The sequence below is a fragment of the Rhopalosiphum padi genome, chromosome 3, assembly GCF_020882245.1.
Source record: "Rhopalosiphum padi isolate XX-2018 chromosome 3, ASM2088224v1, whole genome shotgun sequence".
Lineage (NCBI taxonomy): Eukaryota > Metazoa > Arthropoda > Insecta > Hemiptera > Aphididae > Rhopalosiphum > Rhopalosiphum padi.
In genome coordinates, this window is record NC_083599.1 from 32931770 (window position 1) to 32953431 (window position 21662).

Here is a 21662-nt window from a genome sequence, read left to right on the forward strand (position 1 = left end):
GTGACTACCTACGTTTTTATCATAATTATATTACAATATTTTTATCCATATTTAACCAAACTACTAGGTATTACAGTTTTTTTTTAGAAAAGTTCCTATATTCTTTCAAACGTTTATCGCTTTAGGGGAGCAGATTTCATGTAATGAATAATTCTCAAAATTGACAATTATCACTTATATTCACACCCATTTTGTGGTCAATATAGTTTTTTAGCAATGTACATCCCACTCCAATTTAAAACTAGAGCAAACGTCAACTGCTTCTCTTACATCACTATTTGATGGGACAATCTGTGATGATGATAAATTACAAATCAAAAAAAACAATGAATTTTTCATCAAGACACCAAACACACTCGGGTGACCTGTATAAACAATGAACATTTTAATAAAATAATACATCACGATTATCACGAAAAACAAAAGGCAGCTAATTCAGTTTAGTCACGTAACATACTGACACATTAACATCATCTTTTGTTAGGCACCGTTGCAGAAAATATATTCCGTTCTAGTAGTCACATCAGAATCGGTAACACCGATTGTCCGACGTGTAACAAAAATATTATTCAATATGATAGATATATAAACCAAGTTCATGTTCGATGACATCGTACATCGTTGTTATTAAACAATATTACATTATTTAGAGTATTATTAATTAAGACGTTCATCAAATCGTTTGCGCGTTGAACGTACACTAATATGACTAGGACTACCACGACTGTTTAAGACGTTTAAGTATACATAGTAGTTGGTAAATAATATAATATCTTAAATCGTGATGACAACGGATGAATGATAATAGATCAATAAAAATAATAATAGTTCATTTATTTGATTGAATTGCGATAAGCCGATAGCGGATAATTTGTCGTAATTATTTATTGATTTTAATGCCGCACGAGGCACGACATATTTTGATTTTGATCATATTATTATTCGTATCATAATATAGTTAAAATAAACTAATATACACAGATATTTAGAATTAACTATTTTATTTTTATTTTTAACTATTCCATATATCAATTCTGATTATAGACAATTATATTCATGAACAAACCACGTCTATAGATATTAAGTTTAGGTTAAATGCACAGATATAGATATTATTAACTATATGTGTGGTTAAAATATGTATATATCGTCTTTCCATGAGCAGCTTTTGCATTTGCAGACTGTTCGGGAAAACGAGGAGTTGCCAACCTTATGTCACCGGAAACCGGACCGTGGTTGCAATTAGAAAATATTGGTTTATAATTTCCTACGGGAAGGTGGGGGCTGGTGGTACAGGTGTTCCGAGACGCCATCACAGCTTTAGTATTTTTTTGCCCGCTACGAACAATAGGACACATTTCTGACTTCCGCGTCTCCGCGATTCAGATTTCATTTTGTCGTCGGCTCTCCCCGCGCTCTCTTCCGTTTCACGGTCAATCGGATTTTTTTTTTTTTTTGGTTTCCCGTTTATGACAATCTACAATTTAAATTATTTTTCTCGTTTCCGATATTTCTTGACGACAACGTTGTTTTCGTAGTCCAGCCCTTGTATAGAGTACGCAATCTTAGTCTTCGTGTCCGTTACAGACACAAGAACACGCCATTCCGTGCCCGTCGCTCGTCCGTTATTACCAGTGAATACGCATACGTGGTAAGTTGAGCCCTTTTAAATACTATTTATTGAAGCGGTCGACCGGACGAAAAAAAAAATAATTGGAAATCCGTTCTGTCACCTTTACCAACATAGTCAAATTACAGCGTTTAATACACCAATACACGGACCATCTGTGTAATGTGTTCACAGCGCACATGTGAAGGTCAATATGTGTAGACTAACTAAATTGACGTGGGGTGAATCGCGACGTCTTAAAAATAATGATTGCTATATTGTTTTTCATATTAGTGCTTGACGTTCGGAACCCTTGTTGGTGCACCATGTTTTACTGTTTGGTGAGCTAATACTATTTGCTTATTCTTGTTAATCGAATGTATGTTGTTTATAAGTGCAGAGGGATTTAGCAAGAAATAGTATTGGTACTATATTGATTTTGTGATTACCTATTATTATTTTCTTTATTTGAATCAAATTGCTCAAAAACTATAAAATAAGTTTACCAATCTGTAAACTTTGTAATTTTACTATTTGATGAGAGTTTTGGGTTTTATTGTTTAGTAAGTATTATTTTATAAGTAAATTTACTATTAATATGTTCACATTAGATCACGACTCAAAGTCGTTAATCAATGTTAAGTGCTTAGCTCAGTGTTTCTCAACCGGTGTGTCTACAACTAATAGTAGTTGATTTTATTTCCCAATATGTATGTCTAGGTACCTATATAGAAATGTGTTATTATACAAAATTATTTTCTTAAAATATTTTTGATGTTTAAGCTAACATCTCATTTTGTTATTGTAATGATTTAAAATAGGGTTTAAATTACTATTAAATAATGACATTTTTTTTATGCCCAGTAAAATTTAGTATGGTAAAATGGAAAATGATGGAAATTAATCATCATATTTTTTATTCCATTTTGTTGAATAAATAAGTAATTGTATCTAATCTATCTAATTTACCTAATAAATATAATTAGTTATCCAATAATTGCATGGAAATGCTGTACGAGTTCAAATACTATTACATGGTATACCGTTTGTATACATATTTAATTTGATTATAACTTATAAGTAAGACTCATTCACTTTAAATTAGTTTATTATACAGTCATAAAAAGATATATCAATATCTTTATTTTCAATCAAGTACTTGTAAATTATACTTATATCAATATTTATTTTGTTGATTTAACAAAATTATTAGGTATTACTTTCTAAATGTAACTAAGTAGTTATATACAAATGCAAAAGTTACCTCCTTTTAACAAATGTTCTAAATATATATTACTTTTCAATCAGTTAAGATGTCAGAAAAGTCTATAACTCTCCCTAGACTACTTTGTAATAAACTATGGTTTATATATACAGTGTATTGCCAAGATAGATATATAGAGGTGTAAACACTTCCTATCTTATATCATTATGATAGTGGACCGAAAAAAGTATACCACTTGTAACTGCCATCGGGAGCGCTGACTACCCAATGAGGACTCAAACATACTAAAGTTTGTATGGCACAATGCATTTTACCATTTATTCTTACTTTAAGCTCGTCTCTTCTGCAGTTTTATTCCCTGATTTTTATATATTTTGTTTTGTTTGAGTAATCCAGAGTTATACGCAGGCACTGGGCACTTAAAAGGCATACCAGATAAGTAAAAAAAATAAATTTCAAACAACTTTTGTACAAAAATTTGATAGATATTTCCATAGAGTAAATAGTAATAATATTTTAAATATAAGTAAATAATAATACTATTTTTAATATTATGCCATTCTTAGAATAACTACAATATGTTTTTACAAAAATAAACATACCATGACAAGTAGAGGTAGCAAACCAAAGAAATAATAAATTTACCATCACTTTAATTTATATTTAATATGACAATGGTTACATTGTTACTATAAATTGTAATTTTTAATGCTCCACAAATTACTATTTTCTCAAAAAATATGGGTAATTATCAACAATTATATTGTTGAATAATCTAAATCCATATAAGTTATTCATTATTTAATTTTAATTGATATGTTATATTTTTATGGTTTTGTAAGCATTGTGCATTGTATTTTTGTATAGGAATATCAAATATGATCATTATATGAACATTTATCACGTAGGCAATGCTCCCAGGGAAATTAACAAGTGGTGTACATTTTTTAATTAATTTATAATCAGTGTTAACACCTCTATATATACACCTTGGTTTGTTACACTTTTATGAAATCCTTATTAAGGTTCATTGATAAAGTGTCGTCACATTTAAAAAGGGGGTGTTATGTGTTACATTTTTAGCAAATGGAGTACAGAATAGATAAATGTTCATATCTTTGTATGTACAATTGCCAAATTTTTATAAATCTTAATTTTTTAGTGTTGTTGAATCTAGTAAGATATTTATTTTATTTTAGTTAAGAACAGACTAAGTTTAAAATATATATTTTAAATTGTTAATTAGTTAATTAAATGTATGTTAAATACATTTTTGTTATTAGATAAATTAAGAAAATTAGTCATTTATAATACTTAAAATTAAAGGTATAATGTATGGTTTAAAATTATAAACTATAAACAATTGTAGTATAACAGTGAAGATCAATCTTATTTTATCAACAGCTATAAAATATTATTTTTTGTAGGCCAAGTTATTGTTTTACCATAGATTTGCAGTCAATTTTTTATTTTTAAACATTATGAATTGTAGCCACCACAACACAATAACAAGAAATAACTAAATAATTGATGTTTGGTGAATAGTGATGGATAGCAGGTACAGATACAAGGAGGGGGGTTGTTTGGTACTTAAAATATTTCAAAACTTAAACTTAACTGTTTTTTTTCGTGCTCAAAGTAAATTTTTCAATTTAACCCTTGTTTAATTTCTAGATCCATGCTTGATGGACAATGAATAAGTGTTTATTCAAAATAATAAACACAATGTTATTTATATTTACATAAAATCTGAAGTTATTATTTTTTTTTAAATTTTGATTTAATTTTAATACTTGGCTGGCCAAATAATAAATTTGATCTGCAGGCTGTAGTTGTTCACTGCTGCAATATAATACACTCATATATTTTATAAATTACCTCAATATTATACTAATTGATATATTATAGGACTTGAGAATTTGTCATTTAATAGTTAAATACCAATAAATCAATTTATTAATTAATCATGTGTATGTATAACTTTACAAACTTTATTAGACAGTATGTATTTACTAAATATTTTTATTCTTATTCATTTCTCTTCTATAATATCACAATAGTATAAATAAAAAATACTTACTCAATTTATAAGAAACTAATGCAGTTAATAAATAGTAATAATATACTTGCAAGAAAAATAAAGCATTTGAATTAAGTATATTTTGTGATAACTGATGTCTGATAACAATTGTTACCTACTATCAATTATTATGTTGTATTATATTGATTGATAAACTGATCCCGGTTCTTTTTATACTATGTTGAATTCATTATACTTTTAGTTATAGATAACATTTTATCAAAATTCAGTAACTTACTTAAAATGTGCTGACAAAAATCATTTCTTCTGCATATCCTTACAACTACTCTCATAGTGAAATTGATTACTGGAAATAGTAATAGAGTATAGTACAAATATAGTTTAATTGTAGTTACAGGTAGGTGGTATTTTTTTTTATAAATTTAAGATTATAGTCCCATTACTCCTATTATATGTTAACTAGGAAATTATTATTATTTAATAAGAATGAGTAAATACTAAATTATATTATATTATAATATAAATATGTAACACAGTTTTTACATCTTATTCACCATTAATTTAAGATTTTCTGATGATGCAGAACAAGAATTTTTTCTATCAGATATCTAATATGGTAGTTCATGTGTTACATTTGCAACAGACAATATATATTATTGTTTACATGGTATTTTTACATTCAAGACATACATCAGGGATTATTAGTAGTATTCTATGATTTAGAAATTTGTCGCCCTGGGGCGAAAAAAATTCCCAATTATAATATTCCCAATTACAATTTTATTTTAATTTATAATTAAATTTTTTTCCTGGATTGTGACCACAAATTCTTTAATTATTTTGTCATAATTTAGGCTGGAAGTTAGTTCACTTTCAATGTTTAATACAGCCAAAGCATTTAGACGATCATTATTCCTTACCGATCTGGAATATGTTTTTATTCTTATTAGGGTTGAAAATGATCTTTCCAAAGAACAATTTGTTGCTAGAACATTATTATTATTATTTTCCAAACAAACCGGATTTTTTAAAATACCTTTTACTTATCATTACTTTTGATTTCTGTAATTGCATTGATCACTCTATCCCAGTCATTATTTAAACTTCTGTAGCTTGATGCAAGATCATAAAGAATAGTGATACCTACTCTTATGTGCAATATGAACCCGTAAAGCCTGTATCAATAGATTATGACGTAATAATGTGAGGAATAGAAGTCACGGTAAAGTACAAATAATATAATGCGTAAAAATTAACCGAATGTGGTTTTGAGATGATCAAAGTAATGCAATTATTTAAAGAATTAAATGATTTATTACCCTTGTGTATATAAAATATTTAGCCGCTCAGGGCAACAGCCCCCTGTTGCCCCCCTAAATTCAGTCCTGTTGAAAATTATATAATATATTTGATATATTTACATAAGTATTTACATTTTTTGTTAGTTCAAAAATATTATAAAGAATCAATACATTATATATCAAAAAAGTGATTTTGAGTTTGTGTGTGTACATACTAATATATTATATATCTTTATTTTCACAAAAAATTGGAATATATCAATAATAATATTACAAATAATTTATTATTTTTAAGAAAATATAAAGTTAAAAGTAATTACATTTAAATCGGTTGTATATATTTTTGGTATTTATCATTTATCACCTTAATATCAAATACTTTAATATTGTACTAATAATTTTGACATGTGTTATTACAATAATATTTTACCTATTTTTACTCTATTTCTATTTATTATGATTTGGCTTTTTCGACATATGAGATATTACTTTTTCAACGACAAAAATTATACGAATGCATTAAGTAAAACTACAAGTCCCAATGTGTGAAAGATTGATTAAAGATGTTATTTTTAAGTAGCACTCAGAATTTAATCAATTTTTAAAATATTTTTCAGGAATGGCAGGAAGAGGTTTTTTAAAGAGCCGTTTGGCTCAGGTCACCACTCCTAAAGAACAGGAACCACCTAAACCCGTGGAACCCCCTAAACCTGTGGAACCTCCTAAACCCATGGAACCATCTAAAATTGATGAACCTCTACAATTACCGGCTCAATCAATACCATATACTGAAGTGCCAAAAATTCCGATTCCTGCTATAAGTACTCAAACTCTAGTTGCTGGTAATCAACAAGTTGTTCGTGGAAGAAGGGTAATTTTTTAAATTGTTTTACTTGTAGAAATAAATAACTTACAATAGAAGTAAAATTATTGCATTAATATTTAAAAATAAATAATATTTTACAAAATTAAAGAATACTTAATACCTATATAATAATATTTGAAACTATATTCATAATAAAATAATCTGAAATTTGTCATATTAAATTATTGTATGCTCTCAGGAGGGTTGATATAAATTAATGATAATACACATTGGTAGTTGGTTTCTAATTTCATGTGTTAGTATTGTTTTTTTAAATTATTATGAATATAATAATGCAGTCATGTTTTTAAATAACTTAAAATAATTTTCTGTGATTAGTTTTGGGAATAAATTTACTTAAGTCAATATATTTTTTGTAAATATTATTGTTAAAAAAGTATATTTTATAGAATTAGATTATTACAACATGTGAAAGATAGTTTCTCAATTGTTATTTAGTATATTATTTATTAAAAATACTTAAATATACGAGTATATAAAACAAATAAGTAATAATATATTTTGTTAAAAAGTTAAGATTAATTTTTCTTGTTTTATCGAGCTATTGAATTGAAGTTGAAGTTTGATAACAATTTAGGTACCTAATATATAAAACTTTTTTTTCATACTCAGCAGATAGTTTTTTGTTAATATAGTATTACTTATTAATATTATAATATATGTATTATGTAATTCTTCATTTATAATAGGAGACAAAAAACAAAAACAAAATATTTAATTTCTAATATTGATTTTTATTTTATAATTTATTAATTGTATATTTATTACTTATTAGTATTGTCAATTATAGATTTTGTTTGAATATGTTTTTAAAAAAAAATATACTTATTTTCAGGCCATGTTAGCTAATATTGCACAAGGGACTGGTTCTCAAAAAATGTGTGAAAACATAACATCAACATTCTCAAAGATCGATCTTGTGTTAGTATTCAAATGTTTATGTATATAAATTTGTTTATTTATGATATTTAATACTCTTAAAACTAAATTGCTGTATGTATTTAAGTATCTAAATTATATATTATTTTCTTTAACATTTTACCTATTACTAATAAAGGTTATGTGATTATATTTGCTTGTATTTAGAATTTATGATATACTGTGTGATACTTTTATTGAATGTCATTCAATATTCAAAATTATTAACAGTACAAATAAAGCAGCATTAAAAAAAAAGAATACATATTTTCATCATAATAATTTTTTAATTTTTTTAAGTTTTTTACTTATTGAATGACAGCATTTCATATTCTAAAGCAGAATATTTTTTGGAGTATTTTTGATCTATACATTTTGGATGAGTATTTCATGATTTTACAAGTTTTTAAAGTTTAGGTGAGTGAAGTTAGTGACCTGAGGATATCCTGCAAAATGTAAGTCTAATACTACGCTAATTTATAACTCATAAATTACTAGTCTAAATTTTGATTTGTATGTATCAAAATACTCCAAAAAATATTCTTTTACAAAATATGAATTTAAAAATGTATATTATCATTCAAAAATTAAAAAACTTGGATTATAATAATGATTTAAAATATTTTTAAGAATGTTAATACATATTACAATAATGAGTGTTGTTCATTTAAATAACCACCCACTATATCATAATTTATGGAAAATAACTTAGTATTGTCTCATTATTTTTGAGTTTAATTGATTAATTACTTTATTTATTATTATTGAAATTACTAAGAATTTATTATTAATATATTTTATTTTTATAAAACATTTCTAGATTTATATTTATTTAAATTAAACTGATCAAAATATTTTAATTGTTTATTTTCTATTTTCTCAGGTGTCCAACTATTAATCCAGTGTATACAAATACAGAGGTACCTAAATTACTTTCACCTCCAAAACAGCCAGAACCACAAATCATAGATATTCCAACAGAAAAAGAAGAAAAGTCTCCAGTAATATGTAGAGTCTTAAAAAAATCCGATAAAGATTCTTTCCACGTGTATGATATATATGATGTTTTGCTTATTGATAATTATTTTTAAAGTTATACGTGTTGAATAATGTATTATGATGAATTGGGTGAATATAGTTAGATAAATAATTACATATTTGAATTTATTACTTCAAGATTTAGTAATTATTTCTTATTTAGTATTATTTTTTTAGTTTTGTAAAATCATTAACCAGTACTATATATGTTTAATTGATTTTAAGTATTTGCATTTATAAAATGTTAATATATACTATATTTCTCATTATTATGAAATACGTTTATGTAATCTTCTATTAATGTTTTTTTTTAATTAATTTAAATTTGTTTTTCTTTAGGACCCAATTATCTTCAAATTACATAAAAATTAAGTTGCAAGAAGACAAAGGAATATACGAATATAGAGTTGATTTCCATCCTCCAGTTGATGCAAAATCTGCTAGGTTTTTCTTAGTTAATGAACATAGAGATAAATTCCCTGTTAAAACATTTGATGGGACATTACTTTATTTACCAAAAATGCTACCAGATAAAGTAATTATTATAAAAATCTGTAATTTAAAGCGTATAAATAAAAATAATAAATTTCTTTTACTAGGTAACAACATTAACGGGAAAATTAAGAGATGAATCTGAAGTGACATTAACTATATCATTTAAGCGTAAAAATTCTTTGCGTGAATGTATACATTTTTATAATGTTTTTTTACGTACAATAATGAAGATTCTAGGCCTAGTAGAATTTGGTAGAAGTTGTTATGATCAAAATAAAAGGATACTCATACCTGAGTTTAAGTAATCAATGCTTTTTGAAATACTTGCTGTGTTTGAGATTAATTGAATACTTTTTATAGACTTGAAGTTTGGCCAGGCTACATAACTACTATTGATGAGTTTGAAAGTGGTCTTTATATGTGTTGTGAAGTTTCGCACAGGATTTTACGCGTACAAACAGTTCTTCAAATAATGTAAGCATATGTTTTTAATCATGTGTATTACATTTTTTTAAATTAATTATTATCTTGTATAATTAATAATGGGATTTCTTTATGATAACTTATTTTAAAATTCTAGACAAAGTCTTGGCAGGTATTTTAGAAATTGATTGTAAGCTTAAAAAATATAAATATATGTTAAGAATTCCATTTTTAATTTTATAGACCTTCAAATGTGAAAAATTATGTTTTGTTTAAAATATTGTATATGGTCTTTCCCAAATCAAATTCATATGAATTCAAACTAATTAGATTTTAATTCACTCATTCTCAAATAGTAGGAAAAATATTATTTTGGTTTACGACATCAGTATTTTAATTATTTCTTTTCTATTTTCAAATAGGAAATTTAAAATTTTTGAATAGATATATTATATATAATTTTATTTTTTTAAATATTTTTTACTTTTTTTTTGAAACGGCTTATTTTATATATCATGTATTTATTTATTATAAATCATCTTTTAATCAATAATACTATTAAACCAATAAAATGTATAACTCAAATAATGGTATATATTGTGGCATATTATACTCATGTAATATGTATATAATATAATATAATTCTGCTGTTTTCTTTGCTTGTATTTGAAATTCATAATTATCTATATACCTATATAGTAAAATTTAATTAAAATTAATTTTTTAATATATTTTTTATATATTAGGACAGACATCATGATGAATTCAAAAAAAAACAACTCGGATAGTAAGCAAGAAATAATGGCTGCATTGTGTGGTTCTACAGTAATTACACATTACAATCGTAAGACGTACAGAGTTGATGATGTAGACTTTTCAATGAATCCTTTAACAACTTTTGATCAAAATGGTGTTCAAGTAAATTATATTCATTTTAACTAGTTACTTGTAAAACTTAAAATATTACTAAATATTTTAACCTTTTGAGTATCTTTATAGTTACTGTTATTTGTATAAACAATTTAGTTTTGTATGTTTAGGTATCATATAAAGATTATTATAAAAAGATGTATGACATTGAAATTAAAAATCTTAATCAGCCTATGATCGTAACAAAAGCGAAAAAAAAAGACATGAATAAAAAAAATGCAACAGAGGTTGGTAATTAAATGGATAAATTAAAATCATTTTATTATCAATATTATTTTAAATTAACAGGATTCAGATATTTGTTGTTTAGTTCCTGAACTTTGTAATTTAACTGGTCTTACTGAAGCAATGAAATCCGATTTCAAATTAATGAAGGCTCTTCAAAACCATACTTTGGTTACACCAGAAGTGCGACAAAATGCTATAATTGATTTTGTTAACCGTATAAATGGTATAAGAATTATATTATGCATGCTTAAATTTAATGTAATATTATGCTTAAAAATCATTATTGTTAAAATTTCTAAATTTCATATTTGATTGTTTTATATTATAATATTTAAGTATCTTCACATTTTGCCATAAAATAATGTTAAATTTACTAAAGTATCATTTTTATTAAATTATTTAGCTCATGAAGTTGCTAGCAAGAAATTTAATGATTGGGGTCTTATGATGCGTCCGATACCAGTGAGAATGGAAGGACCTGTTTATAAAAAAGAAACTATATTACTGGGGAATAATATCAGAAAACCGGTTGGAATGAATATGGACTGGGGAATGGATGTAGCAAAAAATGCAATGTTTGTTGCTGTAAGTATATAAATATCTATTAATGCTTTGTTAGTAATTAATTCATAGTTTTATTTAACTTTTAAAAAGTTATCTGTTATTCTTTTCTAAATAATAACAATAATAGTGATTTAGCTCTTTAATATTTTTATTTTATAAATGGTTATTATGTTGTAGGTTAATATGTTAAATTGGGCTATTATGTATAATCCAAGAGATGAACCAACAGCTAAAGCATTTTGCAAACAATTGTCTTTATGCAGCCGTGCTCTTGGTATGGAAATTAATTCACCAAAGCCTATTAAAGTTCCAGGCCCAAATCCAGAGGTTTACGTTAGTACAATAAACAACACAATAAAAAATAACCCAGATATACAATTAGTTGTTATTATATTCCCTAACCAAAGAGAAGACCGTTATAATGCTGTTAAACGAATTTGTTGTTCAGAAATTGGTATTCCATCTCAAGTAATAAGAAACAATTAATTTATTATTATTATTATTATATTTTACTGTTATATATATTGCATGCATATAAATTATATTATATTTATATATTTTAGGTGATAATCTCAAGAACATTATCCAAGCCAGATAAATTACAATCTATTACTCAAAAAATTGCTTTACAAATTAATTGTAAATTAGGAGGGGCTTGTTGGGCTATTGATATTCCATTGGTATGATTTTCTTATATTTATTTTATTTTATAGAGAAATGTATTGATGTTATTTTTATGTTATTGATGATCATTATTATGGTTAAAATATTGTAGTATTTAAAGGTGATGTTATTACTTTGTCTTACATGTATAGTTTAAGAAAACTGCTCATCATAATTCTGTCTAATATTTAATATTTTTAGTTTTTATGAAATTTTAAATATCAGTTAGTTAGTCATCTCTTTCTGGTCCACTTACAATATAATCAAAACCGATTTAAGCACAATTTTTATTTCATATTTTCGCGTGGTTTTACTCTAAAATTAAATTCAAATTAAAAATAAAAATAACTAATATTTTTGTTGGTTAAATATAAATTAGTTTAAATATTATCTTAAAACAATTTAATATCCATTTAAATTTAATGATTTTGTTTATAAAGTTTAATATAAAGACAAATAATAGTAGAATAAAAAACCAATGTCAAAAATATTATTCTCTATAATTTTTGTAATAAATAATTTTACTCTACAATTACTCAAAAATTGTAAAAAAAAAATTATTTTTTATGAATGCATTTTATTTATACACCATATTGCTTCGAGAAATAAAATTTATTGCTAATAAAATTTATTTATTATATTGCGCTGATATTTTAAATAATTTTAAAATGTCTTGGTAATACGCTAGTATAGAATTTTATAATAGTTACATCATAATATTTTTTTTTTAGTTATAATGATTCACATCATAATCAAATTTAACTGCAGTTTATTACATAATAAAGACAGATGAAACAATATTACAATTGTTTAATATTTACATTTGAAAAAAAATAATTTTGATTGACAACAAATAAAAGTGGTGTATCTCAAAACAAAGATAATAGTAAAAACATTAAAATAAACTTCTAATGCTGTTAATACTATACATTTATTGAAAAACTTTCATTATTTAAAAATCTGTTAATATTTTTGAAAATGTTCTATCTATTTTGCTGCTAATCTTCAGTTTAATATCCTTTTTTTATTTCAGAAAAATACTATGATTGTAGGAATCGATGTATACCATGAAAAGGGTAAACAAATGAGTAGTGTGGTTGGTTTTGTAGCTTCGATGGATAAGACATTTACTGAATGGTATTCAGTTGCTGCAATGCAAAGAAGTACTCATCAAGAGCTCATGAAATCTATGCAAGATGCTTTCCATAAAGTTGTTAGCCAGTTTAAAATAGTTGGTGTTAATTGAGTTATAATAATCTTGTTTTAAATTTAATTACATAATTTTTTCATTATTCTAGAAAAATGGGTTGTTACCTGAAAAAATAATTATATATAGAGATGGTGTATCTGATGGTGATTTAAAACAAGTAGAAGAGATTGAACTATCAGATTTGATTGAATCTTTCAGAAGCTATCCGGGAGGTTATAATCCTATGGTTTCTTTAATAATTGTACAGAAACGTATTAACACTAGAGTGTTCCAGGTAATATATGACAAATTAAATTGGTACATTAAATTGACATACTTATAGTAAGTTGCTGTTATGTTTATCTGAATTAGGTAAAATTAATCATCTTAATTTGTTTTTATATATAATCAACATTAAAAAAAAAAAAATGTCATATATTATATTATTATTGATTTTATTATTATATATATTGGTGTAATTCTATTAATTCTAATAATACAATTATTAAATTATTTTACGAAATATTTCTTTATTTACATAATATCATTATTAACAAAAATTATTAACATAAATTATTAGAAAAATTTATCAGCAATAGTCGTACATTTTCACTTACAGGTAGTCGATTCCTAGTATCATAATATGTATTGCTCTAATGTACAACCACATTTTAAACATATTTAAAACATTTTTTTTTCTTTTGAAAATAAATGATGTTTGATATTTGATATACATATTTTGAATTGTGGAAAAAATAAATCTAATATGTAATATATTATAGTTATGTAGTGTCCAATATTTTTTACATAGCGCTATTACTATAAAACAACTTATGTTCTTCATAGGACTAAGTCATTCTTACCTTTTTATCATCCATGTTAATGAAATGGATATAAATATAATTATAATGTTAATGAAATACTTAATTTTTGACAATTTTAATATTTTTGTGTTGGATTTAGTATGTAAATGAAAAGTATTCAAATCCAAGTTCTGGAACTGTTATTGACAATACTGTAACCAGAAGAAATTATTTTGATTTTTTTTTGGTTTCTCAACATGTGCGTCAGGTAAAGTATATTCCTTATAAAAAATCTTGTGTTTAATTAATTGCTTTTTTTTATAAACAATTAAAATGTTTTTGTTTTCTTATATACAGGGTACTGTCAACCCTACTCATTACATCGTTTTAAAAAATGGATGTAATTTGAGCGTTGAAAATGTTCAAAGATTATCTTACAAGTTGTGTCATTTGTACTACAATTGGTGTGGCACAGTAAAAGTTCCTGCTCCTGTTCAAGTAAATATGATTATTAAATTATTTACATTTAAATTATATAACATATTTTGTTGAAATATTAATCATATATTTTAAAATGGATTTAGTTAATTATTAAAAGATTTAAAAAGAATATAAATATAAAATACTGAGAAGCTTGATTAAGGTATACAGAGGTCATAATTTACTATATAATTTAATTACTATAAGATTACGAGAGAGATATTTCAATTGTTCAAATAACAAAATTGTCCACGTTGAAAACAATATAAAAAAAGCTATTAATTTTTTAATTTTTTATTACATGCTACGTTATTTTATGGCTTAGAATATTTTCTTAAATACATTAGTATCATAAGGTTTTCATCTATATTTGGTTGATATTTATCGGTTGTTTTTAAAAATATTAAAGGTTTTAATTTTTTTTTTTTGTTATTCATCTTCATTTTACAGAAATTTCAATTTATTTCTTTAAGTGTGAATTGTGAATTATTGAGGTTTTAATTGTAATGCAACATTGATTTTGCCTAAATAAAGTAAATTAATATGCTTATATTCTTTTAATGTTACTAAAATAGGTATTTAAGTATTTAAAAATAACTAAATAAAAACAAATTATAATTTAAAACATAAACAATATAATTTAGTCATAAAATAAATGTGGTATAATAATTTCATAAATTTTATTGTATATTTAAACATGTAGTATTTTCTGTATACATATTTAACTATTATTTTTACCTTAATAATTATGTTTTTTTCTTTCTAGTATGCACATAAATTGGCTTATCTTATTGGACAAAATGTTAGACAAATGCCAAGTGATAGTTTATGTAACACTCTGTTTTTCCTTTAAGAGACATATATATAATTTTGTACGACCAGGGAGGTCTTTTCAATTTATTTTTATATGTACACAAATATTAAGTTTTTTTGATTTACAAGACTATTACTGAAATGCGACTACAATTATTATTATTATTATTTTTTTTATTCTCAACATTTTCTAGGGTATAATTTTTACCCTTTTTTGTGATTGTAATAAATATTCATACGTTTAATAACAGTTTAAATAAAATACTTTTGTTCCAAATCTTATGTACTTAAGAAGTAAATTGCCTTTTTTTATTGAGACAAAAAATGCTTGTATTATTTTTTCTTTATATTTTACTAAATATTATTTTATTATGAGTTATGGTTCATCTACAACTTTAAGAATAAATCACACAGTAAATAGGCATGATGAATGAGCAATGTCTAATAATATTGTTATGCACAAACAGAAACTAAAATATTTAATAATAAAAAAAAATTTATAAATAAGTGAATGATATTAGTACTTACAAAAATATTTTTGCTGAACCTTATTGTTATATACATGCAAAATAATAACATTTAAATTATGTATAAACAAATAACAAGGTATCCTGGCTTATTAAAGAGTTTTTCATTGTAAGATTTAGCAATGATATGTAATGTATGTGTATGTATTCTAATGTAAAGAAGTGGCATGAGGTATGTGCCACCTATAATACCTAATAGTCAACGAATTACATATTATGTAGATCCTTATGAGTCAATTAGTTCCTTCGTGAACTAAATTCGGAGGTCTTTAAGATTGCCAAATTTATATTTTTCCTCAAAGATCGAATTGATCTGAAATCAGTGAAGTATACTAATATAAATAGTTCATTTGAATATTAATAATATATATTATAATTTATTAATTTACATATAGTTAAAAAAAAGTATATTATTTGGATTAATTTAAGTTATTATTTTTTATTATGTAATGATTATTGTTATTATATTATTTTATTTTGGGTTCGTATTAATGTCAAGAAAAACTAAAATAGCTTACACAGCGTCAGCAGTTTCAGAGGCAGAACTAAAATTTTTTATGCCCGGGGAAAATATTAAACATTTTTTTATTGGAATTTTAAGAAAAAAAACTTAGAAAAGTCGAAAATTTAATCGTAAATAGATAACCATAACATAAACATTTGGTGAAAATTTCAAGTATTTACAATGATTCGTTTTTGAGTTACAGCAAAATCAAAAAATCGATTTTGTCGAAAAGTGGTTATGCGTAAAAATTCCCGTTTTTTCGTTATTTTTTTAGGGTTTTTCCCGATGCTTTTGAAAACTACACATTAAAACACACATCATTGTAAAATCAATACATCACTCCGTTCAGAATCTAAAATATCAAGCTAGTTCTTACTCATAGAATTGTATTACCTACTTATGTTAAAATAATTAAATTAAATTAAATTTATTCTGATTTTTACATAACTATTTGCTAACTATTAAAATTAGTAATCACAAACTTATTTAATAAAGAACCTTTTTATTGAAAAAAAATGTTCATACAAAAATTTAATATTTTTAAATGCACGATAGTTGTACAGTTTATACACTTATAAAAATATATATCAAAATAATATTATTTTATCTTTTTTATTCTATTGTGAAATTTGGAATTTATTATAAAATATTGAGTATTATTGTTTATAGACTAGGGCTCGTGGCGGATGCCCATCTTGCCTATCCGGTATTTACGGCACTGCAGAGCATAATACATGCCCAGTTTCACTCACAATCTTAATTATTATAGTATATACTAGTATACGTACACTCAAACGAATCTAATCATAATCTTACCGTTAATTAGAATGATGTCAAGATCGATGACCAAAATAGCGAATCTCAAATTTTATTACAAAAAAACAATAACGTAATTCAACGACCATGACAAAATAAAATAATTATTTATTTTGTCATGACAACAACATAGTATTAAATAATATAAATTACATTAATTTTGTACTATCATCGATTACAAAATACAGTTTTTATTATATTTATATTTATTATTCATAATATACGTTATTTTTAATTTTTATTATTAGTCTGTCTCTATCTAATATGCATTGCGTCTGTCGATCGTCGACGTACGCCGATCGCGCAGCCACTTGCTCTAATAATAATTAATAATATAATAACCATTAAATTATTTTACGCTGTGTATGGTTTTATTTTTTGTTTTTCATTCCTTTAAACGTGGTCATTACCAAATCTTAAACAAATTACGTGAAATAAAAATAGTTTTTTAACTTTTAAACGTTGCGGTTTCGGGTTATACTATATCAAATCGTAAAAGCTTAACGATTATTTTAACTTAGTTACTCGTGGTTTTGCAGGTTTTACAGGTTTTACATCTATCTATTGTGGAAATTTAGTACGCAATCTGTATTTTTACATACGTCCACGATCCACATCTTCACATCGAATCCGGGACATGAAACATAACGCAGTGTCTCAAGTTTCAACTATTAATTATTAGTGTGTGCCGAAAATTTGCAGTACTTATACTTATCTGTAAGTAGGTATTTATATAGTTATTTAGTTATATAACAATCATTATTAAATTGTAAACTTATGTTCGTTAAAATAATTAAATGCTATATTGATTTGTAGGTTTCAATGTTTGGCTATTTACTTAAAAACACATTTTGTTATTAATACTTCAATACTTGTTATGTAATAATAATAATCCTAAAAAAACAAAATAATAAAATGTATAATAGTTATAGCGATGATATAGGTTCATATTATAAATACATATAAGTAGGTATTTATTGAGTATAAACCACGGTTTTATGTGGTGTAGACGTATATTATTATACCTACCTATAGGTATACCTAGTTATATTAGTTGTATATTATTTTATCGACTATCGAGTGATGAATAAGTATCAAGTTGGTATCTAGTATCAGAATACCCCATAGATGAATATCTAGTATAAGTTTGAAGTAAATGTACAATGATGAATGAATAGCGTTCGTAGAGGATTTCTGAAGATTCTAAAATCACAATATATTGTAATTATTTGTTGATAATGTATAATACCGAGAATATTAACTAATTAATTTAACTGGGTTAAATGTAGAGAAATTATTATAAAATCACAATTAATAGTAATTGAAATTTTCTATGATACTAACGAATAGAATTACCCGAATGAATGAAGGACCCAATTGACATTAAATTGATGCAATTAAAACAAATCAGGTCCTTGAAACGGTTCAATAGGCAACTCAACGTGGCGTGTTGCAGTTGGCGCGCAAAATAGCGAATGTAAAAATAGGTATCGAAAACGGTGAAAACTAAACACTAAATAAATAATAATCTAAAGCCAGGACCGTATTGAGGTTTGGTGGCGTCCCTGGTGAACCACTACATTTGCTCCCCCCCACAAATGGGAAATTTGCATTTGACAAGCCACGTACATTTCGTATAGGTACAGTTATGCTAAAATACCTACCTACCTATTTTATGAGTATATTACCACACATATTAATATACGTATATAATATACAGATATCAAGATATTCTATGCATAATAAATTGACAATATTTTAAATTTTGTGCTCCAACAGCCTTCATAAAAATAATTTTTATACAATAAAAATGGAATCACACTCTAGTGTTGTAGTAAGTTGTTAAATTAAATATACATTTTTCAAATATTACGTGAAAAAATTATTACAAAACTTGTATTGTAATTTGCGCCCCTGGCCCATGCCCTCTTGCATTGCTTCAAACACGGTCCCGTCTAAAGCTATTAATAACAAAAATGATATGTGTAATACTAAATACAGTATACGCATTACATGACAGTGGCATATTTGAGGGGGGCAATAGAGGCATTCCCCCTCCTTTGAGGACCTAGAATTGTTTTTTTTTTACTGTTTTGCGGAATATGTTTGCTGCCATGAAAAAAAGAAATATAGACCTTATAATATAATTATTTTATGACTGCTTATGACTATAGAGTATAGACTATATTATATTAAAATTTAAACTTTTGAACAATAAATAAGGTGCTTTTTATTGTGTTGAATTGATTTTGGATTATAACTGAACAAGTTTGAACCGGTGTCTAAAACCCTAACGGCCTAACCAAATAAAAAAAAAAAAACTATTGAATTCAAATTTCCTTATATTTTAACAGCTGAGAGATTTTCGTATTTTGCCCCTCCGAAAAATTATTTTAAATACGCCACTATTACATGACCCATGACTGTGATTTTAAAAGTCGTATAAAATTCGTCGCCCAATAACAGACTTTATCACTGATTATCTCGTATATCTCGTAATAAATTACAATATATAGGTACAATAATGCGCAATGCGAAAGTGTAAAAATTAACTTCTAATTAGTCAGAGACGGATAATGTTTTTGTTCCCGAATTTATTGTTTAGTGTTTGTTATAGGTATACCTATGTGATATTATGTTAAATCATGGTCGTATTATATTATTTTAGGAGCATCGTACAAAGACGATTATTGATGTGACGGCACAGCAGTTTAGTCGCTCTCTATAATATTATATTATACGACTATTATTATATAGAGGCTCTCGATAAAGTATTGCATCGCCTCGAGTTTTTAACAGTAAACGGTATCCGTAGGACCATATAAAATACAATAAATTGCATACTTTACTATATTAATTCTCAAGATTATGATTTATGATGTGATTTAATCATATACTGTTGTATTGTCAATAAAGATATAGTTACTACCTAATTATATTGCAATATTTATTATGATGTAGGTATATGTAAATAACCGAAAACGGGTACACCTAAGTATAGTGACATAGTGTGTAAACACAGATAGATCGACAAAATAATATTATCAAATTGATAGGTACATTACTTATAAGCATGGACCGTATGATAAACGTGCCATGCGGTATAAACACTATAAACATAAATCTAAGACAACTATTATATCTTTTTCTGCAGGACCTGAATGCGCGACGAGTAAACGAAATTGAGAAGAAGGCCATGTTGTGCGGAGTGGAGTTCTGCTCGTCGTTTGTGGCAGCATTATAATACGTAAGCATAATTTCTTTCCGTCTTTATTATTATTAATTGTTAATTTATTATAATATATCCTACTACCCTAGAATTACCTGGTTATTGTCATTATAAATTATAGCATTCAATGGTGCAATACCAACGTTACTTTGATTATTATTGTCTTACGAGTATATTGATCTGTATAATACTTCAATAATATTCCTAATGAACCATAATTGCAGCCTAATAAAATATTTATTTATACAGTCCACTTTTTCTTTTTATATACATCGTTGCTAAGAGGTAGACTGGCAAAGCCTCTCTAGTGGATATATTATATATATAGTATATACTTACTTAATATTATTCGGATGTTATATTTATATAAGTTTTTTCATATGGTGAAAAAGAAAATCTTTAATTTTGATGGAACCCAGCTATGCCCGTAAAAATTATAGTGTGCCACACCCTAAAATCTACTACGTAGATGAGTACATTTGCCTTTTTATTTTAAATTGCGTGTTTTTGAGATTTTTAGTTTTTATTCAGAAGATTTTATAAATGATTAGGGCATTAAAAATATTTACAAGTACAGCAATAATAAGATATTAGTAGTACAATTTTATAATCGTAATTAATTTTTGAATACAATTACAGTCATCGAGTTGCGATAACTCGATTTTTTTTTATTCGCGACTCGAGTACTCGACTGTATTACTTTTACTAAATGGGGTTACAATCTTTTCTGATACACAAAATAATATTAAAATAATACACATCATTCACATTTCACAATGAAAAGACTTATAGCTGAGTTTTATTTTTAAATATTTATACTAATTTCTAAAATAAATAAATAATATAATACAAGAAAAAAATTATAAACTTAATGTAACATTCACATAATAATATAAATTCGAAAGTTGGTTTATGGTACTTGAATTTTGTGATTTTACAAAAACTACACTTTCGACAATATAACATGGTCAGTCGTAAA

The 21662-nt window shown here is 25.2% G+C and overlaps 1 protein-coding gene across 4 annotated transcripts; it reads left to right on the forward strand.

The window, feature by feature from the left end:
- The first annotated feature begins 1333 nt into the window (after positions 1–1333).
- On the forward strand, positions 1334–20701 carry LOC132924337 (piwi-like protein Ago3). Of its 4 annotated transcripts, none has more exons than XR_009661311.1 (19): positions 5112–5272; positions 6794–7047; positions 7898–7983; positions 8864–9028; positions 9358–9553; positions 9618–9814; positions 9874–9987; positions 10683–10854; positions 10977–11093; positions 11155–11317; positions 11498–11679; positions 11836–12126; positions 12222–12338; positions 13355–13552; positions 13620–13805; positions 14474–14581; positions 14671–14811; positions 17994–18175; positions 20609–20701. XR_009661311.1 is itself a non-coding variant. In XM_060988574.1 (18 exons), exons 2-18 carry the CDS (start codon positions 6796–6798, stop codon positions 15644–15646), a joined length of 2772 nt encoding a protein of 923 aa, XP_060844557.1. In that variant the 5' UTR covers positions 1334–1651; positions 6794–6795; the 3' UTR covers positions 15647–15905. The 4 variants fall into 4 exon arrangements, 2 of the variants coding, with proteins under 2 accessions (XP_060844557.1, XP_060844556.1); XR_009661310.1 differs by having other exon boundaries at positions 17994–18171; XM_060988574.1 differs by lacking the exons at positions 5112–5272; positions 17994–18175; positions 20609–20701 and adding exons at positions 1334–1651; positions 15560–15905.
- The last annotated feature ends 961 nt before the right edge of the window (positions 20702–21662 follow it).